The 23431-nt window shown below is 41.1% G+C and overlaps 1 protein-coding gene across 1 annotated transcript; it reads left to right on the forward strand.

Moving 5' to 3' along the window:
• Positions 1-13067: 13067 nt before the first annotated feature.
• LOC124649049 (protein NRT1/ PTR FAMILY 3.1-like) lies at positions 13068-21757 on the forward strand. Its single transcript, XM_047188730.1, has 3 exons — positions 13068-13282; positions 19902-20688; positions 20793-21757. Exons 1-3 carry the CDS (start codon positions 13192-13194, stop codon positions 21712-21714), a joined length of 1800 nt encoding a protein of 599 aa, XP_047044686.1. The 5' UTR covers positions 13068-13191; the 3' UTR covers positions 21715-21757.
• Positions 21758-23431: the final 1674 nt, after the last annotated feature.

Consider the following 23431-nt stretch of genomic DNA (forward strand, 5'->3'; position numbering starts at 1 on the left):
GGGCCATTTGAAACAACTAATATAAGACTTCACTTAGCGGATTCAACTTATAAACAATATGTAGGATTTAAAGAAAATATCGTGGTAGAAATTAAAGGATGTCATGCTCCTATTGATCTTATTATTGTGGACATGCCTGAAGATTCTACAACTCCTATAATCTTAAGGAATGCCATTTCTTAGAACTATTAAAGCTCTAATAATTGCATGAAGGGAATGTGAGAATTGGACTACCCTCAAAAGAACCATTTGTAGTTCACTTCCCTAGAAAGAAAAGGCCAAGCATGGTAAAGATGGGGTCATTACTTTGAAGGCTAATTACTTTGGAGTGAGTGTTCCACTTTCAAAATCAAAATGATGACCATTTGGGTCAAGATAATTGACCTTAACTAGAAGCGTTTCATGGGAGGCAAGCCGTGCTTAATAAATTTTTCTTTTTTATTTGTTCTAGTTTTTTTTTATTTCATTTATTTTTAATAAAGAGTGTTCATGAGATCCTTTGGAAAAGAGAAGAAATAGGTATCCACCCCTTTCGATTTAATATACTAACACATGGGCATTTTTCAATATTATATATTGTTGTGTTCTTCCTTAGTCATTTTCGAGGTATTTTTGATGTGCAAAGGCAGTGTGTGTCAACGATGTTGTGTGTTGTCGACCATACAATATTTTCCTAAGGGACGTTGGTAAGAATCATCGCTATATGTGGTTGGGGGTACATGGGCGTAAAGTGATAGAATCCACCACCTCCGCCAATCATGTATATACGAGGATCACAAAGGACAAGAGAATATGACCATATTCATGGGGATACCCTTAATTACTAGACCTCCTTGGCATGCGAGGGGAAAGGTAGTGCTTATGAGGGATGTAGAATAGTGCTTCTGGGAGCATCTTTATATGGCCCCCACATATCTATAAGTATAAAACAATTAAATACCCCTAATCACCATGCCTAGGCTAATGGTAGATCCACAACTCCCCTAGAATGTTCTACCCCTATTGAGTTTCAGTTACTTTACCATCGATTGCATCATCTCACTCACTTAGCTTTAAGTATTACTTTATTCACCGCTTCTCAACAACAACCACTTTTATTTCACTTGCTTTGAATTCAAGACAACTTGCAGGTACCTTTAAGTGAAGGTAACAAGAGGAAATAAACCATTATCAATCAGCTCCGCCGTGGATTTGGTACTCTTATATTTGAAAACTAGCTACAAGTGACATATAACCTTGCAGACCTCAAGCCACGACAGACTCCTCTGCCGCAGCTGAGAAACGAGGAGTGAGAGGCTGTCACGAATCCGCGACAGCATAACGTGGTGGCACGACAACCTAGTGAGGGGCCACAATAGCGTGGCTTCCTGGAAGAATTCTTCCGCGGGCGAGGGCGTGTATCATCGCGTGATGCAACCCAACGCAGACTAGGGACGTCGAGGGGCCAGTTGAAGAGGAAGTCGACGCACCGAGACGTGTATGATTGAGGTGGAGTTGTCGTTGCTGCATGCTGAAACGGAAATACAATCCCATCGAACTTAATATGTCGTGAGATTGGTACTTTGCCCGATGATGGATTGTAACAACGATACCAACAAGGGTTAGTCGAATATCCAAGAAACACACAAGGAACAAACCGAGGGCTAAGTTTTTGTGCTGCAGTGGATGAAACATTAAGGTAATAGAACCAATCGAAGACCCTATGCGTGTCATAAGACAAATAGCGGCCATCTAGACGTGTGTATGGCACGGGAGTATGAATTGCTTGACAGGGACGTTTATTAAGAAGATATGTTGAGGTGGCAAGAGCCTTTTCCTAGAAGTACACATGCAAATGAGCATAAGATATGAGTGTACGCATAGTGTTATTGATGATGTGGATGGCACACTTAGCCTTGGCATTTGGTTGGGAAGTATAGGAACACGATAGATGGACTGTAGTACCGTATTTGGAGAGAAGATGATCAACTATGAAGTTGAGAAACTCAGTGCCATTGTCAGTTTTTATGGAGCGTATTATGGAGCGTATGTGGACACCGAACTGCATGCAAGTATAAAGGAAAAAATTCTTTAAGATCCAGGCAATACACGATTTTTGTTTAAGTAAAAAATTACAAAAAAAAGTGTGAATAGTCATCGAAAATCGCAAGATAATAGCGAAAAACAGATGCACTAATAATGGGTGATGCCCATAAATCATAATATATCAAATCACATGAGGTGCTAGACGCTGAATTAGAAGAACTAAACGGCAAGCGAACATGTTTTCCAAGTTGACATGCATGGCAAACAGAGGTACGCCGAATTTTATTTAACTTGACAAAATATAAATGTTGAAGCACCGACATTGTATCATGAATGTGATGCCCAAGACGCTCATGCCACAGTTCAGCAGTGGAGGTAGCGATCATGGCGAGCATGGTAGAGGTTGCCCAGCGTGTGCAGGTGGTGTCGGGAAATGCACATAGATCTTCGTTGCTATTGCAACGAAGAAGCACGTGGCGGGTCTTCGGATCCTTTACAGAGAAACCAAATGCTTCAAACCCAAAGGAACAAAAATTGTCATGAGTAAATTTGCTAATGGTGACCAAATTATGGAGTAAGTGCGGAACAAAAATCACATTATTGAGTTTAGACGTGTGTCTTGAAGACGACATAAGCGTGGAGTGACCAGAGGAGGAAATAGGGACAACATTGCCGTTACCAACTATGACAAAGTGTCGACGGGAAAGTTTCGTGGAAAGGGAAATTTTACCACCACCATTTGTCATGTGAAAGGAGGACCCGGAGTCCATCACCGGGTGAGGTTGTTCATCGCAGCGACCAGACCGATTGACAGAAGGTGTCGCAGGTGAAAAGCAGGCGACAACGATGCAGAGTGGTACAATGGCACGTTCATCATGTGGTAGGCCTGGGGGCGGGGGCCAAGGATGCGTGGAGAGGTAGGGGCACACCATTGCCCTACACCCTAGGAAGAAGCACACCCATGGGCTTGCCAGTGCTGGGGTAGTCTCGCGGGGAGGACCGCTGACCTGCTTGATACGTCTCCAACGTATCTATAATTTCTTATGTTCCATGCTAGTTTTATGACAATACCTACATGTTTTATTCATACTTTATATCGTTTTGATGCATTTTCCGGAACTAACCTATTAACAAGATGCCGAAGTGCCGTTCTCGTTTTCTGCTGTTTTTGGTTTCAGAAATCTTACACAGGAAATATTCTCGGAATTGGACGAAATTAATGCCCACGATCTTATATTTCACGGAAGGTTCCAGAGCACCGAAGAGGGGCCAGAGGGGAGCCAAGGGGGCCCCACCCCACATGGCGGCGTGGCCAAGGGGGGCGCGCCTCCCTATCGTGTGGGTCCCCTGGGACCCCTCCGAGGCTGCCCTTCCACCTATATATTCTCTCTGCCTCGAAAACCCTAAAAAGATAAGCCACGGGACGAGAAAAGTTAGGCAGCCGCCGCCATCGCGAAGTCAAGTTCGGGGGACAGAAGTCTCTGTTCCGGCACGCCGCCGGGACGGGGAATTGCCCCCAGAAGCCATCTCCATCGACACCACCGCCATCTTCATCGCTGCTGCTGTCTCCCATGATGAGGAGGGAGTAGTTCTCCCTCGAGGCTAAGGGCTCTACCGGTAGCTATGTGGTTAATCTCTCTCTCATGTACCTCAATACAATGATCTCATGAGCTGCCTTACATGATTGAGATCCATATGATGAGCTTTGTATCACTATTAATCTATGTGCTACTCTAGTGATGTTATTAAAGTAGTCTATTCCTCCTTCATGATGTAATGTTGACAGTGTGTGCATCATGTAGTACTTGGCGTAGGTTATGATTGTGATCTCTTGTAGATTATGAAGTTAACTATTACTATGCACTCTAGAGGTTACTTTAATATGAACTCCGGAGTCACTTTCCATGGTGTGATGGTGACGGTGTGCGCATCGTGTGTGATTCCTTTATGAAGTTGTGGAGCTTGTTTACTCCGGCTTGAGGTGTGCTCTTGTAGCCCTACACAATGAATGGTGTTTGTTATCAAACAAGAGAGTGTATGTAGCACAAGTGAGGAGAAGTTATTTATTTATTATGTGATCAATGTTGAGAGTGTCCACTAGTGAAAGTATGATCCCTAGGCCTTGTTTCCAAATACTGCAAACATCGCTTGTTTACTATTTTATCGCATCTTTACTTCCTGCAATATTACCACCATCTATACCACCCGTGTTTTACTATATCTTCGCCGAACTAGTGCACCTATACATCCGACAAGTGTATTAGGTGTGTTGGGGACACAAGAGACTTCTTCTATCTTAATTGCGGGGTTGCTTGAGAGGAATATCTCCGACCTCTACCTCCCCGAGTTCGATAAACCTTGGGTGATTCACTTAAGGGAAACTTGCTCGCTGTTCTATAAACCTCTGCTCTTGGAGGCCCAACACTGTCTACGGGAATAGAAGCGTGCGTAGACATCAAGCTATTTTCTCGGCGCCGTTGCCGGGGAGGTAAGGTAAAAGGTATTCACATCCTCCGACTACTAAGCTATTTCCTAGCACTGTTGCTGGTGTGTGAGTGCTCGAAGCTATTTCCTTTAGATCCTGCAATTGCATCTTTTTGTTTCTTGTTTTTATTTTTCACTAGTTAGGCATAATGGAAAACAACAGTGAGCTTTTCAATCTATTTCCTGAGTTAAGATATGAATTTTTTGATGTGAAAATTAAAAAACCTATGGAACCTTATTTGCATGATAGTAGCAATGTTATTAGTATGAACGCAATTACTGCTAATGCTATGGAGAAGTCTAAGCTTGGGGGAGCTAGTTTTTGTGATCTTTTTAGCTTCCCATCTTTAGGGGAGAAAATTTGCTCTAATAATGCTTGTGATATTTTAAATCCACCTACTGAAAGTTTTCCTTTCAAGATACCCATGAAAATTATTGAACTTGTTGTGGATAACCGCTATGAAGGGGATGGAACTGTTCATCCTGGAGATCATCTACTGTTTCTACATGAATTATGCGGGTTATTCAAGTGTGCAGGTATTTCTATGTATGAAGTTAGGAAGAAATTATTCTCTATGTCGTTGTCTGGTAAAGCGGCGCATTGGTATAAAATGCTGAAGGATGGGCATTCTCTTGATTGGAAGGATATTGTGCCTCTTTTTTATTCTAAATTCTATCCTCCAAGTGAAATTCACAAAGACCGAAACAACATATATAATTTTTGGCCTCATGATGGAGAGAGTATTGCCCAAGCATGGGAGAGATTGAAGTCTTTAATGCTCAAATGCTCCATTCATGAGCTTCCTGGTAATATCATCATTGATAATTTCTATGCAAGACTTTCTTTTCAAGATAAAACCTTGTTGGATGCTACTTGTTCCGGATCATTCACGCGCAACAAAAAAGAGTTTAAATGGGACCTTCTTGATCGGATTCAGGAGAATACTGAAGATTGGGAGAACGACAAGGGTAAAGAATCAGGTATGAACTATGAATATGAATGCATTAAGTCTTTCATTGAAACTGCTGATTTTCAAGAGCTTAGTGCTAAATATGGTCTTGATCCTCAAATTATGGTTGATTGCTATAAAGCCTTTGCTTCTCATATTAATGTTCCTAAAGAAAATTGGTACATGTATCATGAACCTTTTAAAGACACTTGCATGGAAAATGAAATTGTTGTTAATGATTGCAATAAACATGCCCAAACTTCTGTTTCTTATAAGCATGTTAATTTTTGTGGAATGCATAGACCTTGTGGAATTAATCAAATCGAAGATGAATATTGTATCCATCATAGGAATGAAAAGACTAGAAAGTGGTTTAGGGCTCTAGATGATCTTGGTGAAAAAGTTTGTGCCCTCTATCCTTTTATTTGTGAACTTTGCCATAGAGTGGGTCATTTTAATTTTCAATGCTCCTCCAATGATAATTCGAACCCCATGAGTGCTGCAAATTTGTATTGTGATGATGAAATCCTTCCTAATCAGCATGATGAACTTACTTTATTTTTGGGGTGTGAAGAGTTATCAAGAAAAATTTCTTTGTTACATATGAGTGATCTTGATATTTATAGTGTCCTGCATGGGTGTCTTTCTTATTGCATTAATAATTGCCATACAAATACTTACATATAGAATATTTTAGAAGATGACACTTTGCCAAAATATGATAGGACCGCTGTGTGTTTTAAACTTATTAATGAAAAGGAGGAATCCTCCCAAGTTTCTTCTATTGTTTCTGGAAATAAATCAGGTTCTATGGAGAAGCCTCCCTTCAAGCCTCTTCCTCCTAAAGAAGGGAACGAGGAGAAGGAAAAGAAGAAGAAGAAGAAGAAGAAGAAGAAGAAGAAGAAGAAGAAGAAGAAGAAGAAGAAGAAGGGAACGAAGAAGAAGAAGAGGGGGAATAAAAATAAAGAGGTAACAGCATATCCCCGCGTGTATGAGATAACGATAGGTAACCGTAAGTATGTTGCTCCTAAGGATTATTATGATAATGAATCTGAGTACAATGATCTTCCTATGCCCTTTACATATATTAGTGATCGTAATTTGAAAGAGCATACTACTTTTGATATTGAAAATCTCTGGGAAACTAATTCTGAAAATGATGATGTTAATAATTGCCATAGTATTAGTACTATCCATGCTTCTTCCCATAATGATATAGAAAGCTCTAAACTTGGGGATGAGGTGTTTGAAAATCCTTTTGCTACTGATGATTATATGTTTGATACATCTCCTTCTAGTAACAATAATGGTATGGTTACAGATGAACATACTGTGGAAGATAACTATTATATTTCTTATGATGATACTATGCCTCCAACCTTTGACAATTATTATAAAGACTACTACGACACATGTTATAATTATCCTTATGAAACTTGTCATAGTTATGATGGGATTGCCAAAAACCATTCCCTTAGTATGCAACTTGTTTACCATGTTCAAATTCTTGATAATGATCCTGCTCCAATTACTATTAATGAGAAGAGTTTTTCTTATGCCAAAATTAATGATACTTTTATGCATATGAACCATGATAAGAATGTTTTAAGTGATGGTTATATTGTGGATTTCATCAATGATAATATTGAAAGTTATTATGAGAGAGGGAAACATGGTTATATGCATCTTAATAATATTAAGTTTCCCCTCTTTATGTTGAGAATCTTGAAGTTGCGCTTGTGTTGCCTTTCTATGCTTGTTGCATTATGCTTACATGACTTGTTTATTTACAAGATTCCTTTTCATAGGAAGTGGGTTAGGCTTAAATGTGTTTTGAATTTGCTTCTTGATGCTCTCTTTTACTTCAACTCTTATTTCTCGCGCGAGCATCATTAAAATCACTGAGCCCATCTTAATGGCTATAAAGAAAGCACTTCTTGGGAGATAACCCATGTTTTTATTTTGCTACTGTTTTCTTGCGTCTTGGAAGTTGTTACTACTGTAGCAACCTCTCCTTATCTTTATTTTATTGTACTGTTGTGCCAAGTAAAGTCTTTGATAGTAAGGTTGATACTAGATTTGGATTACTGCGCAGAAACAGATTTCTTACTGTCACGAAATTGAGCAGCCCCGCCTGTAGGTAACTCAGAAAAATCTGCAAATTTACGTGCGTGATCCTCAGATATGTACGCAACTTTCATTAAATTTGAGCTTTTTCATCTGAGCAAGTTAAGTGCCCCAGAAAAATTCGTCTTTACGGACTGTTCTGTTTTGACAGATTCTGCCTTTTATTTCGCATTGCCTCTTTTGCTATGTTGAATGGATTTCTTTGTTCCATTAACTTCCAGTAGCTTTGGGAAATGTCCAGAAGTGTTAAGAATGATTGTGTTACATCTGAACATGTGAATTTTTGATTATGCACTAACCCTCTAATGAGTTTGTTTTGAGTTTGGTGTGGAGGAAGTTTTCAAGGGTCAAGAGAGGAGGATGATATAATGTGATCAAGAAGAGTGAAAAATCTAAGCTTGGGGATGCCACCGTGGTTCATCCCTACATATTTCAAGAAGACCCAAGCGTCTAAGCTTGGGGATGCCCAAGGCATCCCCTTCTTCATCAACAACTTATCAGGTCATCTCTAGTGAAACTATATTTTTATTCCGTCACATCTTATGTACTTTACTTGGAGCGTCTGTGTGCTTTTATTTTCGTTTTGTTATTTTTATTCTCTGAATAAATTCATGCTTATGTGGGAGAGAGACACGCTCCGCTGTTTCATATGAACACTGGTGTTCTTAGCGTTACTTTTAATGTTCATGGCGGAGTTGAAAACCGCTTCATTAATTGCTATTTGGTTGGAAACAGAAAATGCTTCATATGGTAAATGGTATATGGTCTTGAATAATTTGATACTTGGCAATTGTTGTGCTCAAATAGATCATGTTTAAGCTCTTGCATCATGTACTTTGCACCTATTAATGAAGAACTACCATAGAGCTTGTTGAAATTTGGTTTGCATGATTGGTCTCTCTAAAGTCTAGATATTTTCTGGTGAAGTGTTTGAACAACAAGGAAGACAGTGTAGAGTCTTATAATGCTTGCAATATGTTCTTATGTAAGTTTTGCTGTACCGGTTCATACTTGTGTTTGCTTCAAACAACCTTGCTAGCCAAAGCCTTGTATTGAGAGGGAATTCTTCTCGTGCATCCAAAACCTTGAGCCAAAACCTATGCCATTTGTGTCCACCATACCTACCTACTACATGGTATTTCTCTACCATTCCAAAGTAAATTACTTGAGTGCTACCTTTAAAATTCCATTCTTTGTCTTTGCAATATATAGCTCATGGGAAAATAGCTTAAAAACTATTGTGGTAAAGAATATGTAGCTTATGTATCTTATTTCTTATAAGTTGCTTGTTGAGCGGTAACCATGTTTAAGGGGACGCCATCAACTATTACACCTTTGTTGAATATCATGTGAGTTGCTATGCATGTTCGTCTTGTCTGAAGTAAGGGCGATTTTCATGATCAAATGGTTTGAGTATGCATATTGTTAGAGAAGAACATTGGGCCGCTAACTAAAGCCATGAATCATGGTGGAAGTTTTAGTTTGGACACTAATCCTCAATCTCTTATGAGAATATTATCTCGTTGTTGAATGCTTATGCATTAAAGAGGAGTCCATTATCTGTTTTCTATGTTGTCCCGGTATGGATGTCCTTAGTTGAGATCTATCAAAAACGAGAAATCAAATGCGATCTATCTTCTTGGACCTTTGTACAGGCGGCATAGAGGTACCCCTTTGTGACACTTGGTTGAAACATATGTTATGCAATGATAATCCATGTAAATCCAGGCTAATTAGGACAAGGTGCGAGCACTATTGGTATTCTATGCATGAGGCTTGCAACTTATAAGATGTATTATGCATAACACATATGAATTATTACTACCGTTGAAAAAATTGTTTCTATGTTTTCAAAATAAAAGCTCTAGCACAAAAATAGTAATCCATGCTTCCCTCTGCGAAGGGCCATTCTTTTACTTATGTTGAGTCAGTTTACCTACTTCTTTCTATCTTAGAAGCAAACACTTGTGTCAACTGTGTACATTGATTCTTACATGTTTACCTATTGCACTTGTTATATTACTTTATGTTGACAACTATCCATGAGATATACATGTTACAAGTTGAAAGCAACTGCTGAAACTTAATCATCCTTTGTGTTGTTTCAATGCCTTTTACTTTGAATCTATTGCTTTATGAGTTAACTCTTATGCAAGATTTATTGATGCTTGTCTTGAAAGTACTATTCATGAAAAGTCTTTGCTATATGATCAGTTGTTTAGTCATTATCTTTACCATTGCTTTGAATCACTTCATTCATCTCATATGCTTTACAATAGTATTGATCAAGATCTTGTTGGTAGCATGTCACTTAAGAAATTATCCTTGTTATCGTTTACCTACTCGAGGGCGAGTAGGAACTAAGCTTGGGGATGCTTGATACGTCTCCAACGTATCTATAATTTCTTATGTTCCATGCTAGTTTTATGACAATACCTACATGTTTTATTCATACTTTATATCGTTTTGATGCATTTTCCGGAACTAACCTATTAACAAGTTGCTCGAAGTGCCGAGTTCCTCGTTTTCTACTGTTTTTGGTTTCGAAATCTTACACAGAAATATTCTCGGAATTGGACGAAATTAATGCCCACGATCTTATATTTCACGGAAGGTTCCAGAGCACCGAAGAGGGGCCAGAGGGGAGCCAAGGGGGCCCCACCCCACATGGCGGCGCGGCCAAGGGGGGGGCGCCCCCTATGGTGTGGGTCCCCTGGGACCCCTCCGAGGCTGCCCTTCCACCTATATATTCTCTCTGCCTCGAAAACCCTAAAAAGATAAGCCACGGGACGAGAAAAGTTACGTAGCCGCCGCCATCGCGAAGTCAAGTTCGGGGGACAGAAGTTTCTGTTCCGGCACGCCGCCGGGACGGGGAATTGCCCCCGGAAGCCATCTCCATCGACACCACCGCCATCTTCATCGCCGCTGCTGTCTCCCATGATAAGGAGGGAGTAGTTCTCCCTCGAGGCTAAGGGCTCTACCGGTAGCTATGTGGTTAATCTCTCTCTCATGTACCTCAATACAATGATCTCATGAGCTGCCTTACATGATTGAGATCCATATGATGAGCCTTGTATCACTATTAATCTATGTGCTACTCTAGTGATGTTATTAAAGTAGTCTATTCCTCCTTCATGATGTAATGTTGACAGTGTGTGCATCATGTAGTACTTGGCGTAGGTTATGATTGTGATCTCTTGTAGATTATGAAGTTAACTATTACTATGCACTCTAGAGGTTACTTTAATATGAACTCCGGAGTCACTCTCCACGGTGTGATGGTGACGGTGTGCGCATCGTGTGTGATTCCTTTATGAAGTTGTGGAGCTTGTTTACTCCGGCTTGAGGTGTGCTCTTGTAGCCCTACACAATGAATGGTGTTTGTTATCAAACAAGAGAGTGTATGTAGCACAAGTGAGGAGAAGTTATTTATTTATTATGTGATCAATGTTGAGAGTGTCCACTAGTGAAAGTATGATCCCTAGGCCTTGTTTACAAATACCGCAAACATCGCTTGTTTCATTGTTTTACTGCATCTTTACTTCCTGCAATATTACCACCATCTATACCACCTGTGTTTTACTATCTCTTCGCTGAACTAGTGCACCTATACATCTGACAAGTGTATTAGGTGTGTTGGGGACACAAGAGACTTCTTGTATCTTAATTGCAGGGTTGCTTGAGAGGAATATCTCTGATCTCTACCTCCCTGAGTTCGATAAACCTTGGGTGATTCACTTAAGGGAAACTTGCTGCTGTTCTACAAACCTCTGCTCTTGGAGGCCCAACACTGTCTACAGGAATAGAAGCGTGCGTAGACATCACTGCTTAGCACCTGTCTTGTTCTTGGTCTTGTAGTAGTGCTTGGGATTTCCATTGGCCGAGGAGTCCCCATGGCAAGCAGTGCCGCTGCATGGTGGCAGTGAAGGCCGGGTCTGAGAGACGAGCGCTATCGATGCAACGTTAGAGGTGGCATTGGCATGCTGCATATCCTCCATGAGAATCATGCTACTGACGCGGAGGAAGGATGGCAGGGGCTCCATCATGGAGATCACGGTGGCGGCGGAGGCGAACTATGAGCCGAGTCCGCGAAGTGTGTTGAGGACGAGGACACGGTCCAAGATATGGTAGTCATTGTCGGCGAGGCCGTCGGAGATCTTCTTGCGGCGACGGCTGTACTCGGTGATGTACATCTCACCTCACCCTGGACGAGCTTTGTCCAGGTAGATGGCTTTGCTGGCCTTGTTGGCGGAGAAGAGCTAGAGGGCCGAGAGCCACAACTGACGCACGGTCTGGTTCCTAGCAAGGTTCATGTTTGGCGACATCCTCATCAATGGCCCCATGGCGGAGTGTAGGAGGTTCAACAAGGTGAGACATTGTTAGCAAGGTGAGAACTTTGTAATAAAGAAATATGTGTGCATCGATTGATGCAGAGGCTCAGAAATCTCTATTTTGAAAAAAACAGAGAAGAGCTCTGATACTGTGTAGAAAAGTGCCAGAGAAAGAGTTGGGGGAAGCCTTGCACGTATACCAATGCGGGTTATGGGTTTATATTAGGCTCAAGGATAACTGGAGTTATGTACAAACAGTTTACAATACTTAATATATGTACATGCTAACACTCGAAAACCATCAGTGTAGATTGAGCTACATGTAGCTCGATTTTTGAAAATTCAAAATTGGCGGTTTAAAGTTTCAAAAAATATGAAAAATCTTGCTGTAGACCATGTTGTGATCTAAGTACGTGCAAAATTTCAACTCGAAATACCATATATTCGGAGCTGTGCAAAAATGACAAAATCTGACACCTATAGTAGTGTGAACAGTGCATGATTTCAAAACCTTCAAATATGTCAGGTTTTGTTATTTTTGTGCATCTCTGAATATAAGGTATTTCGAGTTAAAATTTTGCAGATACATAGATCCCAACGTTTACCTACATAAAAGGAAATCAGATTTTTTTGAAACTTTAAAGTATTATTATTGAATTTTTGAAAAAACGAGCTATGTGTAGCTCGAGGTACAAAAATCCACACTCGGCTAACACTACCCTATTTACGAGTTTTTCCGTAAAGTAAATGTCTTGACGATCTTGCAATCGATCAGATATCTAAATGGCGTCGCGATGCCATTTTGATCTGATAAAGGAACGGTAGCTTCTGTTATTAATAAACTCAATTTTATCGAGATATAGATATTCTAGTCAATAAATACGTCTAGATACATCTACATCTAGATAAACTTGAGTCAATTAATTTGGATTGGAATGGGTATCGAAGCCGATCAAGATATCTAAATTGTGTCCTGATGCCATTTCGATCTGACTGTAGTGGACGTCGTCACATCTCAATCATCTTGTAGTGGAGCGGATGCCTCCCATTCCGGAGACTTTTTTCCTGCGGACGGATATGTCAAACTTAGCACCAACGCTATATAAAGGCGTGTAGACAAACTAGATACCTCACCATCTGGCTCCATTCTCACGCACGCGCGCCACGGAGCTATAGCCAGCCAGCGCCTAACCGTAGCTCCTCCTAGCTAGCTCTCTTCCACCGCTCCGGCGGAGAGAGCGAGAGAATCTCACCGAAGTAACGGAGAAGAATCAATGTCCGAGGACGGGAGAGGGGGCGCCAAGGATGTCGCCGAGAAGAAGAAGGCGAAGCAGGGCGGCTTCAGGACCATGCCGTTCATCCTAGGTGATTGGTTCATCCCTTCTCGCCTTCCGTATTTTCTGTCCTCTCGTGAATCTTAACGACGCAACTTTAGATTGGTGTAGATAGATACTCGTGTGATCTCCTGATCTCTGCTCGACTGCTCCCACATACTCCGTATTAGCTAGTGGTTTCGCCTCAGCTGGTTTCCAGTATTGCTCCACTGGAATTTTCAGTTTTTTTTTTTTTTGGTCTTCTTATGCTGGGGAGTGACCGCAGATATACAGTGCTACCGGTTTTCCTTAGGATTCAGTGGAGGCTGCACACAAAACAAAAATCTTTTAAGAACGGAACAAGTTTTTTTTTTTTTTTTTTTTTTTTTTTTTTTTTTGCAACGGAGACAAAACACTAGTCTTGTTCATTAATCAAGAAGAAGAGAGTTGTCCAGTTAATTTGCGAAAACAGGCGACAACTGTTACTGTTTTAATAACACCTGCACAAAAGCTTAATTAGGCAATAGTTCGAGGTGCCTGTAATATTTTTCACGAAGCTCGTGATCTGTAGATTAATAGGCACAATTTTCCTTTCGAGTGGAGTAGTACATTGCATCCTTGGAGTTTATGCACTCCTATGTTTTGATCTATGTTCCATCCTGCAGTACTCATCCCACACAAACACAGCGAAAATTTTGGCTACAGCCCTATCTTCTAAGACAAGATTTTGTTTTTCAAATTATACATTTGAAATATTCCATAGTTTATCTAAATCTGTGTGGACCAACGATTTGCTGAACACACAGCGAAATTCACCTAGAAACTTCCCCTAATTAAGACTGGCGTTAAATTTCCAGCTTGACACAAATGCGGGTGTGATGCTGTTCTTAAAGTCAACTAGGTCCATTTTGTTCAAAACGACGTGACACGATAAGACTGAAGTAAAATGACGTTTTTGGAATCACATCGAGGAACCCAACCTGGTGAAAAGCATAAGATTCTCTTCTCTGAGTACGGAGATTATATACTGCCAAACTGTAGTTCTCATAGTCTCATGCAGTACCAATTATCGGCAACCTTGTCAAACAATGCCAGTACAGTACTGTTGCTACGTGCAGAAATCCAGAACCAAATCGTCTATGGCGAACTTTTAGAACTTTTGAGTGGTCGATACTTGATAGTGAGTGTCAAGTGTTAAAATTGGAATTGACATATCAATCCTACATTTTCAATTTATATTTAGCACCAAATTTTAACTTTTTTACACATGACACAAAAAGTATCGATTTTTCGTGAAACGACTTTGCAAACACATAGAACATCAAGATGTATCCGTAACATTTTTATCGGATTTTTTGACATTATATAATATGTTGAAATTTAATTTTAAAAACCAGGTGCATGTGCTCCCGGGAGCAGAAACAGCATGTCCACATCTAGCGGAAATGCAATTTTGATCTCAGGTGCATATGCTCCTGCTACAGAGAAAAACATTTTAAAATATCACAAAAAATACGAACACAAATTTCACGCGTATATGTCAACAATCCATATGTGTATGCCAAGTTTCGCGTGAAACCGGTAGGTTTGGTGTCCTGTGTAAAAATGACAAGCAAAACGTCTTGTGAAGAGCTTATATTTAGCATCAAATTTTAACTTTTTTACACATGACACAAAAAGTATCGATTTTTCGTGAAACGACTTTGCAAACACATAGAACATCAAGATGTATCCGTAACATTTTTTATCGGATTTTTTGACATTATATAATATGTTGAAATTTAATTTTAAAAACCAGGTGCATGTGCTCCCGGGAGCAGAAACAGCATGTGGAAATGCAATTTTGATCTCAGGTGCATATGCTCCTGCTACAGAGAAAAACATTTTAAAATATCACAAAAAATACGAACACAAATTTCACGCGTATATGTCAACAATTCATATGTGTATGCCAAGTTTCGCGCGAAACCGGTAGGTTTGGTGTCCTGTGTAAAAATAACAAGCAAAACGTCTTGTGAAGAGCTTATATTTAGCACCAAATTTTAACTTTTTTACACATGACACAAAAAGTATCGATTTTTCGTGAAACGACTTTGCAAACACATAGAACATCAAGATGTATCCGTAACATTTTTTATCGGATTTTTTGACATTATATAATATGTTGAAATTTAATTTTAAAAACCAGGTGCATGTGCTCCCGGGAGCAGAAACGGCATGTCCACATCTAGCGGAAATGCAATTTTGATCTCAGGTGCATATGCTCCTGCTACAGAGAAAAACATTTTAAAATATCACAAAAAATACGAACACAAATTTCACGCGTATATGTCAACAATCCATATGTGTATGCCAAGTTTCGCGCGAAACCGGTAGGTTTGGTGTCCTGTGTAAAAATGACAAGCAAAACGTCTTGTGAAGAGCTTATATTTAGCACCAAATTTTAACTTTTTTACACATGACACAAAAAGTATCGATTTTTCGTGAAACGACTTTGCAAACACATAGAACATCAAGATGTATCTGTAACATTTTTTATCGGATTTTTTGACATTATATAATATGTTGAAATTTAATTTTAAAAACCAGGTGCATGTGCTCCCGGGAGCAGAAACAACATGTCCAGCGGAAATGCAATTTTGATCTCAGGTGCATATGCTCCTGCTACAGAGAAAAACATTTTAAAATATCAAAAAAAATACGAACACAAATTTCACGCGTATATGTCAACAATCCATATGTGTATGCCAAATTTCGCGCGAAACCGGTAGGTTTGGTGTCCTGTGTAAAAATGACAAGCAAAACGTCTTGTGAAGAGCTTATATTTAGCACCAAATTTTAACTTTTTTACACATGACACAAAAAGTATCGATTTTTCGTGAAACGACTTTGCAAACACATAGAACATCAAGATGTATCCGTTAAATTTTTTATCGGATTTTTTGACATTATATAATATGTTGAAATTTAATTTTAAAAACCAGGTGCATGTGCTCCCGGGAGCAGAAACAGCATGTCCAACATCTAGATCCTACATTCTTTTGCTAATTCTGTGTTCCTAGACTCGATCATGCAAACAAAGAGACCCGCAAGAGAACTTTTAATTGTCCGGATGTAGGGATCTTCTCTTTCCTATTATTGCTGGAAATGAACTTATTCGTGTGATGTTTGCACGCGACAAAGGGACCATTAATTGTAAAGAAGAAATTCCCCTTCTATTGCTAAAGCATCTCCTTTGGTACATCCGAATATGTAAGATGTATAGATATCTCAAAGTCATCGTTTATCAACCCTATATCATGTTATATATCCATGTGGATTACCATTACCTTTTCTTGTATGCATGGATCACAATCAAGTCAGCCGCCTTTTCAAAATATTTAGAGCATCTAGAACTAGTCAAATACAATTTGAATAGTAGTTGCCGAAAAATAAGAGTAAACTACACTCTTGCCTCCATTGTTGGGTTCATGCAATAACATTTTCTCCGTTAAAAAAATCTTACTAAAATTTATCCCTTTGTTTTGACGTTTTGACATCTATTATCCCATTTTATTACATCTCCTAAACTTAGAAGTTAGATTCACTTCTTAAGATGAAATGCCGGCTTATTAGACCGACAACTAGGACACTTTTTGTTAGGAGAATTACAACTTATGGAATTTTTCGTTGTGAAATCGTTCTATTGAATTGTCAGTAGTGGCGGAGACATGGAGACCAGCAGCCCCCTCTCCCCTCCCACAAGAGGCTTATCAATACACATAATACTACAAAATGAGGGTAAAAACTGTCACAAAACCACACCTAAGTTGCAAAAATGTCAAACAAGTTAAATAGAGTAAACTGTCACAAGATCATAGCTAAGGGTTTAGAAGTGGAATTTTCTCAAAACAAAAACTATCATAAGCATGACTGCAGTATATTGATTTGCAGTTGTCATATATACTTCACTGGTAGTTAGAAAAAAAGAATCTTATTACATAATTTGTAGGTATCTTTTTTTTCGATAAAGGAGCATTGCCCCAGCCTCTGCATCAATATATGCACACGGCTTGCTTTATTAAAAAAAAGTATCAAGTCACCAACAATTCATCATCCCTTATTACAATCATGGAAAAGCTACGGTCGATACATGAATCAACCAGCTGAAAATATGGCTCTCAGAAAAGCTAAACATTTGCTATTCTATTAAGATGCCGCCACCCAGTAGCCCGGAAAAAGAAATCCTGAGCAACCACTAGCATCCGGTTGCATCCAATAACCATAGCCTCCCGCTGCTCCACTGGGAGAAGGAAAGCCCATTGTTGAATTGAATGAGCAGCTCGCCGGATAACCTGCAAAAAATTAGTCCCAGTTTGCTTGTTAAAGATAATATCATTCCTAGTTCTCCAAACAGCCCAACAAGGCTGACACTCCAATTCTTAATTTTTTTTATCATCCTTCTTGACACCATTCAGCCATCTACCAAACATATTAGTAATATTAGCTGGTGGTGGAATGTTATAAGTAAAGTGAATCATTCGCCATATTATCTTCGCAAAAGGACAATAAATAAACAAATGATTAACAGTTTCCGTGGAATCACAAAAACAACATTTTTGACATCCTTTCCACTGACGTTTAGCTAGATTATCCTTAGTTAAAAGCACCTTATTACTCATGAACCACATAAAAATTTAATTTTCAAAGGAACCTTTAACTTCCATAAGTATTTACGAAGAAAAATCGCATGCCCATTCATCAAATCAAGATACATAGACTTAACTGAAAACATACCCGACTCCGTAAGCTTCCAAATAAACTTATCAGGTTCAGGTGTTAAATTAATAGTAATAAGTCATTGACATAAATGTAACCATTGTAACCATTTATTATCATTAAATCCTCTTCGAAAAGAGATGTTGATAGGTACAGTTGCGAGTATAGTTGCGACTAACACATTCTTATGTTGAACAATATTATATAAAGCAGGATATTGATGAGACAAAGGAGTATCTCCCATCCATATATCCTCCCAAAACCTAACCGATGTTCCATTCCCCACTTTGAAAAAACCCCACTTGAAGAAATCTTCTTTAACATGCATAAGACCCTTCCAGAAGGGTGAATCAGTGGGTTTAGCCTCAACTTGTGCCAACGTTTTATTTTTAAGGTATTTATTACATAGGAGCTGCCGCCACATACCCTCCTCTGAGAGAAGTTTAAACAGCCATTTGCTCAGCAAACATTTGTTTTTCAATTCCAATACCTCAATTCCCAACCCACCTTGATCTTTCGGTCTACACAAAATATTCCACTTAGATAGTCTGTATTTCCTCTTGTGCTCATCTGATTGCCAATTTTTTTTTGATCTATAATAGTCTAACCTTTTTCTCACCCCGACTGGAATTTCCAAGAAAGATAACATAAACATAGGAAGGCTAGTAAGTACCGAATTAATAAGTACCAATTTGTCACCATACGACAACATTTTACTTCACCAACAACCTAATTTAGAAGCAAACCGGTTTTCAATAGGGTTCGACTCCGCATTCCTCAGTGTTCTATGATGTACCGGAATCCCCAAGTATTTTAATGGTAAGGTTCCAGATTCACACCCAAAAATATTTCTATATTGGTCTTCCATATCCTTTGCCTCACCAAAACAAAATATTTCACTCTTATGAAAATTTATCTTTAACCCCGAAAGTTGTTCAAAGATACATAGGATTAATTTCATATTAACCGCCATATCAATATCATGTTCCAAGAACAAAATTGTATCATCCGCATACTGTAAAATAGAAATACCCCCATCAATCAAATGAGGCAACAAACTCCCTACTTTACCATCATCCTTAGCCCTTGCAATAAGAATTGCTAGCATATCAGCGACAATGTTAAACAGAATTGGAGACAAAGGGTCCCCCTGTCGTAATCCTTTCCTTGTTTGAAAATTATGCCCAATAACATCGTTCACTCTTATAGCAACACTCCCTCCTTGCACAAATTGTTTTATTCTATCACACCAAATAGGATCAAAACCTTTCATACGAAGAACTTGTTGTAAAAATGACCATTTAACCTTATCATATGCCTTTTCAAAATCAATCTTAAAAAGGACTCCATCAAGTTTCTTCTTATGCATCTCGTGAATTGTCTCATGAAGAACAACCACACCTTCAAGAATATGTCTCCCAGGAATAAAAGCCGTCTGAGATGGTCGAATTATTTTAATCGCTACTTCAGAAATTCGGTTTGTTGCCACTTTAGTAAAGATCTTGAAACTCACATTAAGCAAGCATATCGGCCTATATTGTTGTATCTGTGTGGCATTTTCTTTTTTAGGCAACAGAGTAATCACCCCAAAATTTAACTTATACAATGGCAGCTCCCCTCTCTAGAAACTCTCAAATAAAGCCATCAGATCAGATTTAATAACTCCCCAAAAGTGTTGGTAGAATTCCGCAGGAAACCATCTGGTCCAGGTGATTTATTATGCTCCATTTGAAATATAGCATTGTAGACCTCCTCCATTGAGAAGTTTGCAATCAACACTCCATTCTCATCCGCCGACAATTGCGGAATATTTGTAGGTATCTTAAGTACTTCATTGAAGTTCAGCAAAACTGGTTGTGCATACTACAATTTGAAATTTAACATTTCCCGCCACTCTTGCACATGATGAACAGCGAACGACTTCTGCGACCGGCTGGCGACGGTGGGGTTTGGCTCGAACCTGATCACATACGTCACCCTGCAGCTGCACCTGCCGCTCGTGGAGGCCTCCAACATACTCACAAATTACCACGGCACCACCAATCTCACCCCCCTCGTCGGCGGCCTCATTGCCGACTCCTTCGCCGGCCGCTTCTGGACCATCACCGTCGGCTCCATCATCTACCAGCTCGGCATGGTCTGCCTAACCCTCTCCGCCGCGCTCCCATCGCTCCGCCCGCCGCCCTGCGCGAAGCACGCCGTCGAGTGCCAGCGGGCTTCCACCTACCAGATCGCCGTCCTCTACCTGTCGCTGCTCGCCACGTCCATCGGCTCAGGGGGCACGCGGCCATGCAACATGGCGTTCGGCGCCGACCAGCTCGAGCTGGACGCGCGCAGGCGCCGTGGCGGCAAGGCCCCCATGTGGAGCTTCTTCAACCTCTACTTCTTCGGCATCGAGCTCGCCAAGCTCGCGGCGGTCACCGTGGTGGTGTACATCCAGGAGAACGTCGGGTGGGGGTGGGGTCTCGGTGTGCCCACCATCGCCATGTTCGTCGCCGTAATCGGCTTCGTGTCTGGGTACTCGCTGTATGTCAGGATGCCGCCCGGCGGCAGCCCTCTGGTCCGGCTGGCGCAAGTCGCCGCGGCGGCGTTCAAGAAGAGGAAAGCCGTCTTACCAGACCCCGACCTCCTGTACGAGGACAAGGTGCTCGACGCCGGCATCTCGACCACTGGCCGCCTTCTCCACACCGGCCAGCTAAAGTAAGCTGCAGTAATGCTATTCCGCAAGCTAGTGACAACAATTTAGCAAGCTGGACGAGCCCGCTAATTAATCAACTAACTGTTATTTCTTCAATGATGATAAGGTTCTTTGACAAGGCGGCGATAGTGATGGAGGGCGACGTGCTGCCGTCCGGCGAGCCGAAGCTGTGGCGGCTGTCGACGGTGCACCGGGTGGAGGAGATCAAGTCGATCGTGCGCATGCTGCCCATCTGGGCGGCGGGCATCCTGATGGTGACCGCGTCGTCGCACAACAGCAGCTTCGCGATCCAGCAGGCGCGCACCATGGACCGCGACATCACGCCGAGCTTCAAGATCCCGCCGGCCTCCATGCTCATCTTCAACAACCTGGCCATGCTGGTCACCCTGGCCTTCTACGACCGCGTGCTCGTGCGCGTGCTCCGCCGCTTCACCGGCCGCCCCAACGGCATCACCCACCTCCAGCGCACGGGCGTCGGCATGACGATCGCCATGCTGGGGAACGTGGCCGCCGCGGCCGTCGAGAAGAGGCGCAGGTCCGTGGCCGCCGCGAGCGGGATGCTGGACGCGCCCAAGGGGGCCATGCTGCCCATCAGCGTCTTCTGGCTGGTGCCGCAGTACGCCATCCACGGCGTGGCCAACGCCTTCATGGACGTGGGGCGCATGGAGTTCCTGTACGACCAGGCGCCCGAGAGCATGCGGAGCACCGCGGCGGCGCTCTACTGGCTCACTATCTCGGCGGGGAGCTACCTGGGCACGGTGCTCGTGACCATCGTGCACGAGAAGACGCGGGGGAGCGGGCAGTGGCTCCAGGACAACCTCAACAGAGGGAAGCTCGATAACTACTACTGGCTCGTCGTCGGGCTGGAGGGGCTCAACCTGATTTACTTCTTCGTCTGCGTCAAGTACTACACCTTCAAGCCATTGGAGACGGTCGGAAGCGACGAGGAGGTCGAGCCCTACCATGGCAATGCCAATGGCACCAACAAGGACAAGAAGGGTGCCAGCTTCAATTCACGGACAAGCTAGATTGTGCGTTTGGACCTCTGTGCCGGGCTAGAAGATGACTTGCGTTGGGATAGAATAATGGCACAATCACAATTAGAAAATGTATCTTTTACATGATATAAAAGAGGTATGCTAATTCTTAGGTGAGAACTAGCTTAATCTAGATCCACTCCTAAGTGAATTCCACTTTTTACCCTGTAGTTTTGCATTTGTGACACTAATTACCCTGCCGAGTGAAAATTTGTGTAGATTACCTATTTAAAAGGCTTTCTACCATTATTTTTTGGTTTGTGTCCATTGGGAAAGGTGTTAGGTGACGATCGGGGTCCAAAAATATAAAAACGTTAGTGATGAAGGGAACATATGAATTAAAGAAGTTTGGGCTTAAATCATCCATGAGGCCCTTCTATATTTACATATTTTATCGCTCCACATCGACGTATCATACCTATTCTATCTAACAATAACAAGTAAAATGGTAAATTGGGTCTAAACCGTGTTTAAAGTCTCCTAAATGGGATATTTTGGTAAAAGTTCCACTAAATGAGGTAATATGTGTCACAAATGCACAACTACAGGGTAAAAAGTGAAATCTACTCACTCCTAAACATAGAATTGCATCGTAAATGCATGCTAGCATGAGTTGTAACATCGACTAAGATTCATGTTCTCCCTCCTCTGAGTGAAATTGTTGCAGCCCACAAGATGTTTTTGTCGAAGTGTTTATTTTCACAGTTTTGCCTATACTGCTTTACAAACACTTTGTAGTCTAATTATTGACATATCTTAGTACAAACTATCTATATGGCAATATTAAACTTGGTTGTAATTTCTTATCGATCAATTTTATTTCTGTTATCGCAAGAAGTTGTAAGAGGAAGATTTTTAACTCCGTCTAGACTAATATTCTACCAAAAGGGCACTGTAACGACACGTAATGTAATGGAGGTCCAATCCACATATTATGTTGCCATCCAAAATTATTTCTCGCCCTATACTCTAACCATGTAGACACCTCCATAAATAGGTTGCGATTCCTCGCACGTTGTAAAGACGACCATGAGCAAAGAAAAGTTGTGCACATGTGGATAACCTACATAAGAGAAGAATTTTATCTTTAAAGACCTTGTAATTTTTACATAGTCATATGTTATCACCAGATTTTGGCCAAATCAGGAGATAGGCCGTAAGTGAGATGGGCTTGAAGGATATACGCGTGGAGGATCTCTGAAGCGGCCTTGCACGAGAGTTTGGGCTAAATTGCCCGTGTATCTGTATTTTATTAGATCGTGTTTAGAATTAAAAGGTAGAGTTTGGCCCGTGCACGGTTAGGTGCACGCCTGAATTAGAAAGTCCCCCGGACTATAAATATGTATCTAGGGTTTATGAAATAAACAACAATCACGTTCACAACAAACACAAACCAGGCGCATCGCCACCCCTTCTTTCGAGGGTTTCCTTCCGGGTAAGCATCATGCTGCCTAGATCGCATCTTGCGATCTAGGCGAGACACGTTTATTCGTCTACCTTGTGTTACTCGTGCTGAAGCGTTGTTGATGGCGAGTAGCACTACCTATCTTAGGTGTTTTGGGGCTTGCATTGATGCTTTTCTTATGCATATCTGCTTAGCAATGCCGTCCCTCGACACCTAGCTGCCCTTACGCCTATCTGGGTGTAAGGGCAGCATCTTGCTTGTTCGTTACTTAGTAGATCCGATCTGTTATAGTTGCTCCTTGTT

Source organism: Lolium rigidum, chromosome 4 (genome assembly GCF_022539505.1).
Source record: "Lolium rigidum isolate FL_2022 chromosome 4, APGP_CSIRO_Lrig_0.1, whole genome shotgun sequence".
NCBI lineage: Eukaryota > Viridiplantae > Streptophyta > Magnoliopsida > Poales > Poaceae > Lolium > Lolium rigidum.

Coding starts and splice junctions, on each gene's coding strand:
- LOC124649049 (XM_047188730.1), top strand. CDS start 13,192: ATGTCCGAGGACGGGAGAGGGGGCGCCAAGGATGTCGCCGAGAAGAAG. Junction 13,283..19,901: donor GACCATGCCGTTCATCCTAG/GTGATTGGTTCA, acceptor CATGATGAACAG/CGAACGACTTCTGCGACCGG. Junction 20,689..20,792: donor CTCCACACCGGCCAGCTAAA/GTAAGCTGCAGT, acceptor AATGATGATAAG/GTTCTTTGACAAGGCGGCGA.